The following is an 18,291-nucleotide window of genomic DNA, read 5'->3' on the forward strand; positions in this document are numbered from 1 at the left end:
TCTCTTCCCTTGTCCCCAGCAAGAGAGTCAGGAGTATAGTCTTTGACTCTGATGCCCCAGCCCCTCCCTGCAGCCCTGCGGGGGGAACTGGATGGCAGCATATACACATCCCTTCATCCCCTCAGGTCTTAAATTTTAATCCGTACTTTTTGAAAGCTTCTATTATTTTATCTTCTCCTTTGATGAATGTTACTCCCCTCTTACCTTGTTCAAACCTGACTTAGTAAGAGGCTGTATATAAGCGCATGTAACCTAATAAAACAAAGAACAGCAAGACGACCGAACACTCTCTATACCCGCATGACTGCAAACCACCTTTTTCGTGGCCCTTGTTGGCTGTGCACCCAAGTCACTTGGCTACTGTCTCTTATTTCTACCTGCGCAAAGCCCTCCTCCCTTCAAGACCAGGAAAGCACCTCACCAAACCCCTCCTGCCACACACTAGGGAAGCAAAAGCTCAGGCAAGTCCCCAGGTGCAAGCACAAACCACACAGCCGCTGCAGAGCACCCATAAATTACACAGTGCAAACATGACCCAAGGTCCCTGGCCTCTGAGAAACCAGCCTCCCCTGCTCTTCTAAGGGTTTTCACAAACAAAAATACCCCGTTTCCTCCAGCTCAGTCCCTACTGCCCTTTGTCCTTTACTGGCCCTTGGCAAGGTGCAATACATGGACAGGATCAAGGGAAAATCAAGAGCTTTGCTCAGGATCGAGCTGTGGCTCCAACCCTTGACAGCTAACCCCTGCGCTAGGATTATCGTGGGCATAGCTTCTCTCACATAAAAAACTAAGACGAGAGCTGGAGGGAGGGCACAGCTGCATCTCCAGCTCATTGAGAGCTACAGCAGATCACTCTCTTTGTCTGAGGGCTACCATGGTCACCTGGGGCAGGGGAAGGTTTGAGAGCTGAGTTCCAACTGCGATGAAATTCCACTGCAATTCTCCTCCCCCAAAAAACTTCGTTGAGTGTTGGAGTCATGAAAATTGAAGATATCTTGACAATGAGAAGAAACACATATTACTTCATGCTGGACAAAGGTAGAAGTGCAAGAACTGCTCTAAGAGTCCTCCAGGGCCAGGTTGGAAAGGGCTCCCCGGCCAGCTGCAGCCCCGGGTCTGTGTGAGGGACACCACGGCGTCTCCCTACCCAACTAGGCAGCAGTCCAGCCAGGCCTGGAACCACCTTCATTCAGATGAGGTTCTAAGGGAAGAGGCTCAAGAATGACTTGCCAGAAGGGCATGGGAAGAAGGGGCTTGTTTGGTGCACACAGGGATGGACACAGCCTCTCCGGCTGGGAGGGTGGATGAGCAGTAGGGGGAGCGTGGCAAGCAAATAACTCTTAACAACTTGCTTGGCTTGTTTGCCATTTGTTTTATCTTTCTTTTTTCAAATTTTGTCAGGTATGAGTTTTCAACTATCATTTCCTTCTCCTTTATTTTCCATTTGCCACTGTCGAAGGAAGAAGGGAGGGAAGGCTGAAGGGGAGGGAATGGAAAAATGGGAAGAAAAGAAACAGAGAATGAAGAAAGGAGAAGGAAAACACAAGACCGTTTGGCTTGATTTCTTTTTTAACAAACCATTTTCCTGCCTTTCCTTTCTGGAGAGAGGGGTGAAAATGGTCTTCTAATGAAAAAAAAACCTGAAAACCCAGAAGTGATAATTAGGCGCATGACAGATGTCTGTCCTTCCTTCTGTATACGTTGTTTTCCCTTTGACCAGGAGGAGCAGCACAGTATGGTCTCATACTTCCCGTGGACTTCAGCTTCAAATGCATCATGTCTTGGCCTCCTAGCAGCAATTAAGGGGGCCGGGGGGGAACTCTCCCTCCTCTCCATACCACCCCTTCGATAGTGTATTTACACGCTGGTGGTGTTCAGGAAGGGAGCAGTTTCCCATCAGACTCAGGGGCCTCCAGAAGTGCCCACTTCCAGGGGCAGATGGAGACCTGTCCCATCTGTTGTATGCACACAGCAATGCCCGAGATGTTTGTATCAGTTTAGCAAACCATTACTTAGTCTCTCTCCATGCCTGCATGCTGGGGGTCTCATAGCAAGAGACAGGCATTGGGAGCATTTTCCCCTGTTCCCCCAGCTGGGTGTACCTGGGTCACTGAACTTTCCCTTAAACTTCCTGAGACTCTGTCAATCCCATCCAAAGTGCCTGGATGAATTTCCTGATCCTGGGAATTTTGTAATTGCTTTCAATGGGAACAGCAATACCTTCTCGGACTTTATTAAAATATGCTGCTTCCTGGCAGAGATGGGACGCTAATATCCAATTATACACAAACAACAGATGAACCAGTTCATGCAGTATTTATTTTCAATAACACAGCCCTACATTTGTGCTCAAAATTGAAAAGTGATTTAATTCTATCTATCTAGGATTTTTGCAGTGTAATCAGTCTACCTCAGCAAAAGGAGTGAACACATCTCCACGACTTCTCTGGCAGCATGACACTACCTTACAACTTGGAGGCAAGGCAGCAGGAGCAAAGGGGTTAAATGTCCTGCCAAGGGTCGTACAAGAAACCGGTGCTAATGCCTAAGGCTGAATCTGGATGGCAAGTCCCAGCCCTTTAACTTTCCTTTCTGTTGCTTGAAGAAGAGAAGGCAGGTTTCCTTCTCAAAACCAATACCACCATTTTTGACCACGGGTACTGTCAAGGCAGCCTGAAATCAAACTCCTCGTGCGCAGCCCTGCCGCAGCTCTGGGCGCGGGGAGGCAGCTGCAGAGCAAGTAGTCCCCGGGGCCGGTGATTTCTCCGGCTGATCGGGCCGTGCCACCCTGGCACTGCTGCTCCTTGGTGGCAGCCACTGGACTTTGCTCCGGCTGCATGTAGAGACCCGCTGTGGGGAGCTGCTCCCCCCAGGCAAATCGTGAGCAATGCCGCTGGGAGGGAGAGGAAAAAACACCAAAACACGACGAGACCTGACTGCCAGCCTCGGGCTGTTAAGCTCTTCCCAAGGACTACTGCTGCAATGTGGCATCTAGCTCTTTAAAAAATAAAAATAAAATAAATGGTGTCTTTTGTGGTGCCGCCGTCCTTTGCAGGCAACAAGAATGAGGTTGGCCAGCTATCTGCCTTTTACAGCAAATCATCTCCAGTGAAACAACAACGTCCCAGAGAGGTGCACATTTTGATACTTGACTTTCAGTGTTCATTTCACCAACAATTTTTAGTTTTTAAAGGAAAGGAAATAAAACGGAGAAAAGATTGCCCTGTGCTAATTCGCCAGTTAAACTCACAGGAAACTGCAAAAGATAAGGTTCCCATAGCAATTGGAATAGGTGCCGCGTTCCACCGATGAGGCCCGATTTTCCCGCTTACTTTCAGTGCAGGTGGTTTATCTCCACACAGCACAGGAAAAAGCAATTACTTGGAACAAGGAACAAGGGAAAGGAGCCCGTGGCATCTCTGATTCTTTTTAATGGCCGTTCTCCGGCACGGTTTGATGCACCACTATTGCAACACAACCGTGCACCGGCGCGTGTACCCCCGACCACAGCAAAGCTCCTGAGGGGTTCCTGCCACTGGCTTTTGCTGTGGTTTTATCTGTGAAGTTCTGAGAGGTGTTCAAGCAGGTTTTGGCAGGGCGTCTTACAGCCCCAGCCTCCACAGGACAGAGCTCTCTGGCACCGCACCAAACGCCGCATCCGAGCGCAATGCCTTCCAGCCATCGCCTCACATTCACGACTACCCTGGCAATGAGAGACCTTTAAATTGGTACAACCTGCTTCCAATCTTACCTATTAATTATTGCTTTATCTTGCCTGAGCTTATGATTATTGCGCCCAATTATGTCTTCCTTATCCCCTGAGCAATCATCTGCAGCAAAGCCAAGGGAGCACAATCCTTCTCCCACCCTTGCCCCAAAGCTACTCTGCAGCACAGAATCAGGCCCATCAACTCCTTCATTAATCCCTCTAAAAAATGCCCCAGCAGTGCAGTTAAATTTGTGGGCGTGCAGTCCCCAGGGTCTCATTTCTCCCTGCTGTGCTGCAGCTCATTTTTTTTACCAACTGCTCTGGGACTTTTCCTGCACTCCATGAATTTTCTGAAAGAATTGTCAAATATCCAGTTGTTTCACTCTCGGATGCATTTGCACTGGGCCGTGTAGTTCTGACCACGAGTGAGTGCCCTGGATAGTTGTTCCTCACCCCGTTTCCAGCCTGTGACTGCCTTGAGATCCGTCATCAATAACTATGATTGCCTCGAGCAACCTGTCACTCTCTTCCCTTTCAGTGACAACAGAAGCTGTAACTACTAACGCGCAGCAGCCTCCTTTCATCATTGCCTCTGATATGTTCCTGGCTCCCTCTCCCTCGTACGTAGGTGACCTAGCAATGCACTTCCCTTTGTCATCCTGCAGCTTCCTATGTACTTCTGAACCAACTTAGTTATTCCCTGCGCTAACGCCCCATCGTTTTGTGCCTTTGCATCCCTGACTTTGCTCCTGCACACCTTTATTCTCTGCTCTCTCTCACCACTGTGATTTCCTTTCCTCCTCTCAACATGACTGCTTTCTTTTTGTTCTTTTCTCTTTTTTTTGATAATATATTGTTTTTCTTTTCCCCACCAGTGTCAGTACTGGAGGACACTGCTGACAAAAGCCTCTTGCTCTCTCCCTGGCTGCTGACAGGGAGAGTTGTCTCCAGGGTGTCAGAAGAAATGCTGTCCCTGGTGGGTGCAACCAGCTGGCTGGAAGGAGAGGGTGTCCTGGATGCTTCGTCTCAGACGTGAAGGAGAGAAGGGAAGAGCCCAGGAGAGAAAAGAAACCACTTCAGGAAGGAGAGAGCAAATCAGTCTAGGGTATGGAGGAGACATCCTTAGAAGTGGGTTTCTCTCTCTGTGATGCTGAGCACCTCTTGGAGTGGAGGGGACCGTTCCTTGCGCTTCAGCTCGGACAGCCCCGCCACATGCTTCTTCGGCTGCGGCAGATCCTCCGCTGGGGAAATGAGCTGCGTTAGCCGCTGCGGAGAGGAAGTCTCTGTTAATTAAGTTGATAAACAAACTGGCACCCAATAGTGATCCACAGCCATTGCTGGGGGCAAAGGCATCTAGAGAGCTAATGCTCCCAGCTCCCTGCTCCTCTCCTGCCAAACGGCTGTGAAAGGGAGAGGAAGGAGAGCAGGTTCTTCTAACTGCTCTCGGTGACAATTACTCCACCTCTGGGCTCAAACCCAGGCCATGGATTGACAACCCAATGTACAGGGCTCCTCACAGACATGTTTTGGGGAGGAAGGATGCTAGGGATTAGCCTCACAGACATTTTCTGTGTCCATGGGAAAAACACCATAAAGCCCTCTTTTTTTCCGTATGCCAAGTAGCCGTGCTTCCCGCTGACTTTGGTGGGAGCTGTGGAGCCTTCCAAATGGTCTGACTATTAGAAATTGCTGGGCATCTCCTGCTATGGTCCAAAACAGGATGGCAGGTGATACCTACCTCAGTGGCACTTCCCTGTTAAAGCAGTCCCTCCGCAGACTGGTTCCTGCCCATACCAGCAGGTCATACCAGCTCCCCTCTTCCAGCCAGACCACGACGGTGCAGGCAGGAGTTGTGGGGCAGCTGCCTGCCCTTAGCTCTCTCTGTCCTCTGCAACCCAGGGTGCTGCAGGCTGTTCCACACACACGTACGTTTGTGTTGTGTCAGCTGTAGGGAGTTTATTCTTAAAAAATGCTAAGAACTTGGAGTTATTTGGGCAAAAGGTGCTGGCCCGCAGAGACAGCTGCTGTGAATTTCTGGTCTTTCTCATCCCATTTTTGAAGCCCCTCTGGTGCCACACACTTTCCTCAGATCACCTGATCTCCTCCCAAAACCAAGTAACATGCAATGTCCTGCAGCCACCTGCCTGGCTCCATGGGCCAACAAATCATTTCCCTGCTGAAAACCAACTTTCACAGTTACTAACTTTTGCCATCATAAGCTGTTCAGGCCAGTGCACGCTCCTCCCTTACAGAGTGCATCACAAGCAGAGCAGGCAGTTCATCCATGACTCACTGGATTAATTTCCATGCTTCCACTCCTTGTGAAGTGCCTGCCAGAATCCTGGATTTTGCTCATTTATTCAAAACTATTTGCCCCATGATTTCTGAAATCAGCCTTGGCCTGCAGCTGCTCTGTGAGCAGTTCATTGTGAGTTTTCAGTCTTCGGAGCTTGAGCTGTCTTAATCAGACACATTAGGAAACAACATTTGCGTTTCTTCATCAGTCAAGTGTAACAAGAGGAATCAGTTTGTTGCAGTGACTAATCATAAGTACCAATTACAAACTTGCTTTCAGTGAATGGTTTGCAATATTCAGTTGAAAGGCACCATTCCTGGAAGCATCTGTGTCAGGAAATTAATTCACTAGATTTCTGGGGTGTAACTGGAAAAAAGGAACAGGTATATTTTGAGAAAATCTGTTTTCAAAACAGGACCAAGTATTCCAGGAGGTATCGTGTGGTTGGCTTTGATTGTTCCCTGAATCAACCCAGGCTTAGCAGCCGATTCCTCCCTACATGCCTAAACCACATCCTTGAAAGTTTATTCATACTAATATAACTGAGAAGTCCCTGGAAATTACAACAAGTCTCATTTAAACCAGGGAAAACAGAAAAACCCTCAACATGAAATTAGCCAAATCAATTCCTCGGATGTGCTGTAAAATAAGCATTAACACTACTCACAGCAGCATTTCAGTCCAAGGGCTCAAAGCACTGCCACAGGTGAGAAATACTGCTTGTTTAGCAGGCAGGACATTTGGGCAATTACTTCACTGACAGCTTCAAGTCCTCATTTAGACATATGAAACCTCTAAGCTGTGGGCAGTCAGGCATGTTGTCAGCCACGCAGTCAAACTCTTCAAACCGGCCACGGGAATGGACAGATGCATTACTCTTAAATGGTCTGGAGCACAGGTGAGGGCTGTAAGAGGCAGGACTCAAGATCTGAACTTGGAGCAAATCATCTCACAGCACCCTGGCACAAGATGCACCTGGAGTTTCTCACACTGCGAGGTGTACAGCTCCCAGCTCCCTCCCAACCTTGTCATCTCTTCATGGCCACCAACGGCAACTGGAAGGCCCGAGGGCCAAAGGCAGCTAAACAGGAACTATTTCACAGCATTGTACTTTTCCTCCACCTCCTTGCCTGAACAGCTTATGCCCCCTCACTGTTTCACTGAAGACTTTCGTCAGTACCATTCCCATCTGGGCGTTGCACTGTATCTTCTCCGGAGCCTAAGATGGGCATTAGCCAGCTCTGCCACAACTCTTGTCACTCCCTATTAAGTCACATCTCTCAGCCAGTAAATAAGAGCCCCATGGGCACAGATTCACCTTTCCTGAGGCAGCAGAGCCAACGAGGACATGCTGCACCCAGTCCGTTCCTTGCTGTGTTGGCAGTGCAGGGTCCTCCTCCTCATGACCCCACAATATGACTGTCACACCTACACCACAGCAACAGGGATGCTCCCATCCCCTGTTCAGCTGCTCCCCCTCCCCAACCAGTTGCAGTCAAGCCTGCAGTCAGTGAGGATGGGGAAGGACCTGAAGAGAAACTGTGCAGAAATTTATATGCACTGTACACCACTCAGGTCTTTCTTCATGCATCAGGTGAGGTGTCATATCTATGCCACCATCTGATAGAATCATAGAATAGCCCAGGTTGGAAGGGACCTCAAAAGATCATCTGGTCCAACCTTTCATGGGAAAGGGAACCTAGCACGCTGCCCAATCACGTCTTGAAATCCCCCAGCACTGGGGACTCCACCACATCCCTGAAGAGGTTGTTCCAGTGAGTGATTGTTCTCACTGTAAAAATTCCTTTCTTATGATGAGATGAAACCTCTTCTGGAGCAACTTGTACCCTTGTCTTCTCCTTGTGGCTCCTTGTGAAAAGAGAGCCTCCACCCTCTTTGTAGCTGCCCTTTAAGTACTGGAATACTGTGAGGAAATTCCTCCTCAGTCTTCTCTTCTCCAGGGTGAAAAGACCTAACTCTTTCATCTTCCTAGACACAGTTCTTCCTAGGACAAGGTGTTTATAGTGAAAGAGGACAGGCTTGGGCATGGCACAGGGCAGACCTTTACAGCTCTGTGAGCATGTCCTCTTTAATAACCATGTGTAATCTCTTCAGAGGAAATAACATTCCTGACCCAGGACTAAAAGGGGAGCAGGGGCAAGGGACAAGAAGGAAGGAAAAACAGATCCTGGTTTTGCACTGGCACCAATCAGTAACAGAAGAGGAGGCAAAAGTGATAGCATGCCATCTTTACTTAATTACATGGTCAGCAGGACCACCTGAACAATAAACCAAGCCAACCAGCCTGTGGCCTTGGGTAGCCCACACTGAGGGGGTCCTCTGCCATCCAGTGGAGCCAGTGTTAGAGACGCTCCACATATGTCTACATATTGCACCGAGCACAGTGGTGCAAGGTCTCATGGAAGAATCTGGACTTTTGATGATCGCCCTGGAAGCTGTGCTGAGACTCTCCAAGCCCTCCAAATTGCCAGCAAGAGCTACAGGGCATTCTGGGGAAGGGCCACCCTCACCCCCCTTGCCTTCTCAGAGGAGAAATGTGCCATGTACATCTTCCCTGGGGCCCTGCCTTTGAGCCGTCTGGTGGAAGCAGCAGCAACTTGCTCAGTGACCACAATCCCAGTACCTGCTTCAGGGGTCCTTTGGTTCTCAGGAGGATGAAGATGGCGTAGAGAGGAATGCAGACCATGGAGGAGAGTGCCATCAGCCAGCCCACCACATAGCCCCAGGGCGGGTACACGTAGGAATTGTTGTATTTCAAGGGCGTATACTTGATCAGGGAAAACAGGAAGACAGCCTGAGAAAACACAGACATAGTTCAGAGCAAAGGGAGCAGCAAAGCCGGGCAGCCTGGCCACCCTGCAGGCACAAGCTGGGCAGCAATGAGTGTGCTGTCTTGCATGAACTAGCATGGACCTCGCTAGCTGCAGCAAGGCAGAGCTTGGTGCATGCTGACCGCACAAGGAGTTATCTCAGATCCCGGACCAGGCTTCTCCACAGTGTAAAGCCTTCAGGATTCCTGAGGGTCCAACCTAACCAAAGTTAGCAGCAGCTTTGAGGGTCCAGCAACATTGAGACAGCAATTTATTCATATCAAAGTCAGGAATTGTTGTTGTCCCTGGCAGAACCCCTCCAGAAATGCCACATGGTCACAGATTTACCCTTCTTGAGGCTTTCTAGCCACAGAGCTCTCAGATGATTTGGGCTGGATCAGGCTTGCTTTGAAAATTTCCCTGACATTCAACTCCTGCTAGAGCCCAAGGACAAGGGACCAGAAATCTTTTGTAAGCTGTAGGCATAGATCCCATCTGTGTTCCCACTGAGGTCAAAGAAAACAACTCTCAATATCAGATGTGGGAGCAGCATTTGAGTCAGAAATCATGTAGAAGTCAGTGGAGCAAGATTAGACATAAACTCAAAACAGGCAAGAACTTGCCTGACTTAGGATGCATTTTCTTTAAACACAGTTGTCACAGAAGTTTTAAAAGAGATTTAATAACATAGAAAGCAAATGGGCATAGAGCGATATTTCCAAGCCACGGGAGATCACAGGAGCACAGGCTGAAGCAAATATTTCAGAACAGGGTCATTCTCACTGGTCTTCTATTCAAAAGTAATTTGACCAAACCTTTCCAGACTTTGAGGATACATTTCCCTTTGCCTTCACAGTAAACAAGTGGCTTTTCAGGCTGAATTAATTTTCCAGGCAAAAGACAAGGCTTTACAAAGGAAATAAATTGCCACCTCAGCTATGGACAAGCTTCTGCTTCTCCATAGCAGCTTGAAAAAATTACTTCAGCACCTTGAAGACAAATCAACCTTTTCTACTGAGAGCCCAGGGACCCAGAATAATATGCCATGTTGTCGTAATTGCACTTACCGAGCACAGACCCGGGGTGAACACCAGCCAGCATATCTTGATCAAGGGCCACGGCCGGAAACCAATCATGTCCTCAATGTTGTCATAGAAGCGGTTGGCACCTTGGCCACCAGGCAGCACAGAGACAAAGTCAGAGGTCAGATCACTGTTGTTTCTTTGAACCACTATTTGCATCAGATCCCAACTTTCTTTATTCTCAGTGTTTACTCCTGTCAAAAACACAGCTATCCTAAAATAATATAGCAGCAGGTAACGGGCTTTTCTGGCATCGAAAAGGCCCATCTGTGGCTGAATACAGATAGAGGTTTTTAACTTCAGCCATAAGTTATCAGAAAGCTTGACATAGAAGAAAAGCCCTGTCCCACAGACAGCAGCAGCTGTAAGTGAGAGGATACAGTCCACTCAGAGCCGGTAAGGACCAGCACAGGGCAAGGAGGGGTGCCTGGTTTATAGGTCAGCAAGGGAAATGTGCTCTTTCAGGTTGAGCACATGGGATTGTGTGAGCCCAGAGCGCTAAAAGGAACAAAGAGAGTGGGGAACACCGAACAAAACCCTCTCTTTGTAACTACAACGGCACACCAGGGAACTCATGTCAAGAATCCCCACTTGGCCATTTCCCCTATCATCAAGAGCCTGCTTTCCACAGAATGTTTTATTTGTGACATAAACCCAGAAGACCTGGCAATCCAATCTCTGCTGGAAACCAAATCTTCCATCTGCAAGTGGGAGCTGTCCTGTGGGTGCCTGATCTTCTTCTCTCATTACTTTCACTTACTAGATTATGTTATCCACAGTATGCAGCACCCACCTGAATCTCATGGTGCACCAGAGTGGGATATACCTCTGAAGAGCATCTAAAAGTCCTGCCACTGGCCAGACCCTATCCATTGACTCTTCCCAAGACAAGACACAAACAGGAAATGTTTGCAATGGTATATAGAGGAGACAGCATAATGCAGATGGACTTCAGCAGACCTCATAGTAAGCTCCAGGATGTCTTCAAGGAACAAGAGCCCCATGTTGGCCAAAAAGAGATGTAAAATGAGTAAGAATCAGAGTGTCATTCATAAGACGCCCTAACTTCTTCCTAACTAGAGCTAACCAGAGGTATTATATCAGACTGCCTCAGGTAAAATAGAGTAAAAATATTAGACAAAAAAATGGAGCTAGACTGTGCATAGAAAGGGTTACCAATTAAGCACCTCTGGGATAAAATAATACCATATTTGTCTTATTTAAGTTTAATCACAGTGCTTAGCTAATGAAGAAGGGCTCTACCTTGAGGGGTTTTCATCTCACTGTGAACTCAAGGTCATACCACAGTTTCCACATGCAAGCATGATGAGACCGACCTTGCTTCTTTGCATCTTAACATGAGAAACCTGGGCTGGGAAAAATATATGCCTAGAGGACTGGCCACACTAGTGAGTATTTGGGGTTTGGTGAGTTTTAATTTGGTTTGCGTTTTTTATGTCTTAGAATTAAATTCCCGTATTAAGTTTCCTTTAAATATATTAATTCTACAAAAGCACATTATGTGTGCTTTTCTTTTTTGTAATTCTTTGCATTATTGTCTATATCCCATGACTAATGTTTGCAGGAAAGCTCTTTTAAACCCAGCTTTTTGAAGTATTTAGGCTAGGGGGGCAGGTTCTTTGAACACCTCATGGTTCCCATCTTGAGTTGGCAACTGAACAAGTAGCCTCAAGCAAAGACAAGCTGTGGCATATCAAGGGACACACAGTCTTGTGTGGGAGCCCAGCCTACACCAGAGAACAGAACCCTAAAACTTCCAAGCTGTAAATATCATGAGGCTTCAGACCACATTTCTGAAAATATACTGGGGATGAAAGGGAGATGGTAAAAAAAAATTATTTTGCCAAAAAGCTAAAATCTTCCACAGGGTGAAAAAAAAAAAGATATAAATGATGCAACTTGCAGTTCAGAATATGAGCATAGTGCAGTCCCTTACACCATACAGTGTTTCCACAGAAACACACCATGATGTCAGATATATGACAGATAAATTAATTTGTAATACAACTTTGTGGAAGCCAAATTTTCACCACAAATTTGGATCTAGGATCTAGTGGAAGAGACATAGCAATTAAAGAAATATAAAGACGCCAAACAAAAAGAAAGACACAATAGTCATCCATCCTCCACCATGGAAACAACCCAAAACTTAGGATGTTGGTTACGGTGTGCCTCCATCTGTCCTTATCCCTATTCTCTGTAGTACCACCATCAGGTCCCGCATTTCCATGACCACTGTGGCAGTCAGTAGGTGACATGATGAAACACAACGGGACCTGACATGAATGTCCTCAGAGAGTATACGAACAGGAGGTTTTACATGTTCTACATTTCACAGGCTTAAGAAGCCATCAGTTCAATCACTCAACATTGGCTTTTTGAGCAAATTAGAAGCTGGGGGACACGTGCAGTCCTCCTTCCTTCCCAGTACATTAAAAGGATTAGATAAAGCTCCTGCAGAGAAAGCCATAAAGATTTCCCCAAAGAGATTTTTGTTGGAATGAACAAAAATGTTTGCTGTTATCCCTAATATCCTAAGTCAAGGAAGATGGTATGCAGGCATAGGGCAGTTATCCATGCACGCTTGTACCACTTCTCTTGTGCTGACCAATCCCATGTACCTTCAAAGCTGTTGCATGATTTTCTGACAAATTACTTAATTTTGCTAAATTCATGGGAATACATTCCACAAGAACCCAACTAGAAATTTGCTTACATCCTTAAGTCTTGTCCTTATGGACCCCTTCTCATTTTATGTAGCTTATAACAACTGCAAGTGATATCCAAACCGAAAGGGACAGAGATTTTATTTTTACAATAACCAGAAACAGTGAGTTTCACAGATCTGCTAGTTTGGAATCTATGAAAAAGCCCTCCCTTTTAAATCTTTTCTCCCAAGCTGCATTTATTTGCTTTCATCTATATCAAACTTAACCCACAGGATTTCAATAGGTGATGATCCCACCTCTATGCCATAGTGCTGAGCTTGTATCTGCTCCCTCCCTGTCCCAAACCTGCAGCACCAACACCTGCGCCAAGCCTGCACAAAATGCCAACAGCAGAGGCGTTGTGGCACTGCAACACCTGCACACCCTTTGTGTACCAGCTGCAGAGAGCAGGCCCGGTGTCGTCCATAAATAAGCGTGTAAGACTGCCGGGAGCCGGTGCATCCGCGCGGGTGAAGCGCACGCAGCCAGTGCAAGCCTGACGGGCAGGATCCGGGCAGAAGGAGGCTGATGCTGCTGGTAGCCACACTGAGTGGAAGCAAGAGAGCAAGAGAAAGATTTATACCAGCACAACACAGAGTCACCCTAGGGCCACCCACCGGTACCTGCTGGCATCAGTTTGCTTTAGCTTTGTAAACAGTCCTAATGGTCTCAGCCCTGGCTCTCCTGAGGCAGCGGAGGCCCTCACTTTCTCCTGGAACAGCTAATCCTGATGTGCACGCTGTGACTGCCTGGAAAATATCGTCCTGTGGCATGTTTTGGTGACATCAGGCTACGAATCCCAGTGCCCAAAACCCATGCTTATATGAGGGCTGCCTGTCCCAAAGTGGAAGGGAGAGAGGAGAGAGGGGAAAAAAACCCCAAACCAACCCCCCAGCACTCCCCTCTAGGGAACGTGATCAGCAGGTCCGATGCCAGGCAGTCCTTTCGCAGGCAGAGAGAAGTACGCAAGGACATTCTTAGATCTTTGCGAGAGCAGCTGCCTGGCAGCAGAGGGAAGCTGCCAAGTGGTGGGTGGTTGGTGTATGTGCTGGGAGAGGGGAAACTCAGAACGCATATTTGTGTTAGCGAAAACGCTGTCATTCTTCACAGTGTAAGCAAGAGGCTCAGCCCTGCCAATTCTGAGGCTGAAGGAAAAAAACATTAATTGGCACCAGGCACCTTTTTTCCACTACAATGCCCCACCTTGGCCCTCTGACTACATTCCAGTCCAGAATCAGTCCATAGATGCAAAGCAGACCATCAAGAGGGTAAAATCCCGCTGTTTGGAGTGGGGCAAATGAACCCACGGTGGTGAGGGAAAGGGCCATTTCTTAGTCCCCAGCTGTTCTGTCCCCCTTTCCGGGCTGCTGGGGCAGCATCACCTCTCCCGCTGCCCACTGTCTGCCATGACTCCTCTCCGTGGGCGTCAGAAAAGGCACGTGGTCTTTGTGACCGTTAAATGGCAGAAGGTTGCTATACATTAAAGCATAATTCATCTTAATGTAACTGAGCATGATGATAAAGCCCTGTCACAGATGGATGGGAATCTCCATCCCCCTGGACATCCCACGGGGACTGGGTAGAAGTCCAGTAATTTAGAGAAGTAACTCTAAATTAAAATTTGGACAAGGTTTGGTATTGCAAGCTCCAAGGTGAGCTTCCCTTGCAGGACATCTCTCTAGAATAAATCTGTCTTATAGATCTGCTTCTCTTGTAGTCCCCTGAGGTCAAGCCCAAGCAGCTTGACTTGCTCCCATTTCAGTAGGACAGGAGCCCATCCAGACTAGCAGTTGGCTCCTGCTGTACATGAAGCATTTGAACAAACTGATAACTCCTTCATCAGCAACTGCACTACAGACAGTGCAACCTCTATAAAACTGTAAGCACCAAACAGAGCACACTGGGACTGACTGTTCACTGTCACTTCTAAAATAAGACAAAGGTGGCACCAAATGAAACTAGCAGGTGGCAGATTCAAAACAAGAAAAAGAGAGTGATTCCTCACACAACACCTGACCAACCATGGAGCTCCTTGATGCAGGATTTTGTGGATGATACATGTTTACTTGAGTCAACTGGAAAAATTAACAGAAGAGAAATAAATAGATTTTACTTCTGTCTCTGGAAATCCCCGAGCAACAAGCCAAGTATTGCATCTGGCTCTGGGACCCCCCGCACAAGAAAGACATGGACCTGTTTGACTGGGTCCAGAGAAGGACCACAAAAGCGAACAGAGGGCTGGAACACCTCTCCTGTGAAGAAGGCTGAGAGAGTTGGCATTGTTCATCCTGGAGAAGACTCCAAGAAGACCTTGTTGCAGCCTTTCTATATATAAAAGGGACTTGTAAGAAAAACAGAGAGTGGTTTTTCACCAGGACTTGTAGTGATAGCACAAGGGGCAACACTTTTAAGCTGAAAGATGGTAGATTTAGATTGGATATAGGAAAGATATTTTTTGCTATGAGGGCGGTGAGACACCGGAACAGGTTGCCCAGAGAAGCTGTGAAAGCACCACTACTGGAAGTGTTCAATGTCAGGTTGGACAGGGCTTTGAGCAACCTGATCTAGTGGAAGATGTCCCTGCCCATGGCTGGTGGGGTGGACTAGATGAGCTTTAAAGGTCCCTTCCAAACCAAACCATTCCATGGTTCTATAATAAGTTGTTAGAAGCTGGAAGAATACTCACAGAAAGTATCATTGCTAACTTTTCTGCTATTATAATCTTTCATGAGCATCCACTCCTGGGTATTGAAAGAGACACAATATGATGCTCATGCCTGCGTTCTTTTCCTTAGGTTAGGATGGCCATGCTGCTTGGCGTAGCTAGGAGCCAGGAGGTGCGTGATTGTGGGATGTCGAGGGTTTGGTCTAAGCTGGAATCCACTATAGCTTTGCACGATCCTTACAGGTAGTGAGCTCCTGTAGCTCCATGAAGCTAAGGAGAGAGAGCAGTGACTCTGCATCACACGCAGTTAAACCCTTTGCCTGAAAACCACCAGCCTTGACATGAGCTTCAGGGAGATGCCTGTGTGCTCCGGCACCGTTCAGCAGGGAAGAGATCTCCCATAGGATATCACAGGATACTCTTCTCACGGCACAGGCTAACAAGCAGTTGGTTTCTTTCTGACAGTTCACGGAGCTCAGTTCAGTCCTGCTCCTGAGTAGTTTAGTTACAGACTTCACTGAGAGCCAAAGCAGTCCCATTTCTTTTAGGAGTGCCATGACAGCCCGTGCCAACAGGAAGCGTGTATCATCACAGAAGTAACACACAGCAAGTCTGCATCCCAGCATTTTGTGTTAAATTAACTGACAGGACTAAACTAAAGGCGCAATGGAAGCAGATTGTAACAGAGACAGAACAACAGCAGTCACTCCTCTATAGCTGATTTTCTAATTCAAAGAACAGATGGGAAGAGCAGCAAGGTAGCTCAACACAAGGAACCTTCAGAGGGAAAAACCGTTCCTACTCTAAATGTGGAGCAATTAAGAAATGTTGCAAGGAAACACAGTGGAAAGCAGACAAGAAAGAAGGAAAATTACAGCATTTCTTTGCCCCCTAAGGATCTTTTCTATCCAGTCCCACTTCTCAACCCTACATGTTTGCCTTGAGAAAGAGCAACACAGGTTTTTGTCCTCCACTTACCATACACCCATCCTACACAGATGACTTCAAAAATAGCCAGGAAGAGCAGGCATGTGCCGCTGGCAGCATAGTAGTCAAAGAGCTGGAAGATGTACATCCCACCCTGTCAAAGAGGTAGAGAAGAGAGAGTCATGGCAGGGCTATTCCATGCAAGGGAAAAATGACTGAGGCAAGCAGAAGAATAGCGGCAGAAACACAGGTGGGAGAAGAAGATGATCCTTCTTTTGGGGCTGCCCCCACTCTGTCTCAAAAAAGACAGTCAGGCCTGGTAGCAGGAGAGCATTTCATACCTGTTTTATGATACTTCTGGGCTAGGCTGGTTTTTATGTCCATAGGAGCAGAAGCCAGTTTGTTTGCTTGTTTTAAATCAGTTAGCAAGTTTGCAGCATGATTTAAAGTACCATGTAGCAGTGCAGAACTTTGCACCCAAGAAATTGGGATTACAAGGATCAGGACATTCATATACCTCATTTTAGCTGCATCCATGATTACATATTGCTCAAGGTCCAAGCCGTGTGACGGCAGAGGCATGTGGCTCCCCTGCTGCTTCTGCCTTCAAGCTGAGCCCTGCATAGTTGCCATCAGCTGCCTGTACAGGTAAGTGGATGGCTCCTCTGATACTTCCATGTGTTTTCTCAAAGAAAAAGCCCCTCCAATACAAGTCAAGCAGGTGCTTTCAAATAGTGCTGAAGGGCTCTAGACACTGCCAGAATAGCAGAACAGGTACCCCTTCATCCCATTACATATGAGATGACATCCTGCAATGATGGAGTAGATGTTTCCATGCGAGGGGGCATGCAAAAGCCGTGGGAACCCCTAACGCAGTTCCACTCAAAGCTCTCAATCACAGTGGGAGCTGCCTTCAGCCAATCCTTAGCCAGGATGCTGTTGGAGGATCATTCAGGAGTACCTAAGAGGTTTAGCAGGAATTAGCTGCTGCTACACAGCACATGGAGGCAACACAGAGGAGTGCGAAGACCCCCGCCCAAGGGGGAGGCTGCGCGCAGCCCCCTGTGCACCAGCACGCAGACAGAGGTGCTTGGCTCGTAGCTGCAGAGCGGGGCAAACTTCGTGCGCGTAGCATTGTACCGACCCAGCTCTGCTGCTTCTGGTCCTGGGGATCACAGGCTCCCCACTCGCTCAGGCAGGGTAACGGTGCCGCCATTACCCCCAGCCTCCCCTCCTGCTGCTCTGATCACTCAATGATCACTGCCCTTAGAAGAGCTTCTGCTTGTGCAGCTGAGCTCTTTTTTAGCAATCAGTCAGGCCTGGCATTTGCACAAAGCTGTATGTCAGGCAGCCTCTCTGGGCTGTGGGACCGTCTCTCTGGAAGGCTCCGTTATGCAGCGAGTACACTAGCATCACTCAGGGTAACAGCAGCACCAGCTGTGAGAGACACCAGCTAATGCGTTAGAAATGAAGGATAATTAACAGCATCAAAGATGAGCTTGATGTATCTAACCACCACTCCTCCAGAGCAGTTTAGCAGGGTTTCTGGTGCTCAGCTGTACCCCAGCTACTCCTTTCTTACCTCAGTGACCAGCAATAAGCCCAGCAGGTAGCATATGACTGCAATGGCCAGGATCAGCAGCTCCCGACGCCCCTTCTTCCGAAACACTCCCGGGAACATGTCAATAAGAGCTGTTACCACGCTTTCCACACAGACAAACTGCAGACAAAGACACATCAGAAAACCTGGTGTCTCCCCTTCCCCAAGCAAACGCTCCTTCTCCCTGTCCTTTTTTGCTCCAGCAACCCAAATCCTTATTTTTCTGTTTTCTCTTTTCATCTGTCTTGCTTCCACCAAGGGCCAGCTGCAACTCCTAGGTCCCTAAATACAGCTCAGCATATTGGTGTGGTCTGGTCTGGAGCTGCAGACCAAAGGGGTTAAAAGTACAACCCCAGGCTGGGCAGAGGAACTATGAGAAGGGCAAGGAATTGCCTCAAAGCTATCAGAGCATGTTGCTGCACAGCAGGAAAAAAAAGCAGGAATGACCAAGG

General features: G+C 47.7%; 1 protein-coding gene across 1 annotated transcript in view; it reads right to left on the minus strand.

The window, feature by feature from the left end:
- Positions 1–4,831: 4,831 nt before the first annotated feature.
- The window catches only part of SLC6A12 (solute carrier family 6 (neurotransmitter transporter), member 12), a 45,381-nt gene continuing 31,921 nt past the window's right edge, over positions 4,832–18,291 (minus strand). Inside the window, exons 13-17 of the mRNA XM_010287235.1 lie at positions 17,822–17,959; positions 16,291–16,393; positions 9,904–10,004; positions 8,650–8,820; positions 4,832–4,975 (exon numbers count right to left, since the gene is read on the minus strand). Coding sequence (XP_010285537.1) covers positions 4,832–4,975; positions 8,650–8,820; positions 9,904–10,004; positions 16,291–16,393; positions 17,822–17,959 — 657 coding nt within the window. The remainder of the gene's footprint in view (positions 4,976–8,649; positions 8,821–9,903; positions 10,005–16,290; positions 16,394–17,821; positions 17,960–18,291) is intronic.

Source organism: Phaethon lepturus, unplaced genomic scaffold, assembly GCF_000687285.1.
Source record: "Phaethon lepturus isolate BGI_N335 unplaced genomic scaffold, ASM68728v1 scaffold8935, whole genome shotgun sequence".
Lineage (NCBI taxonomy): Eukaryota > Metazoa > Chordata > Aves > Phaethontiformes > Phaethontidae > Phaethon > Phaethon lepturus.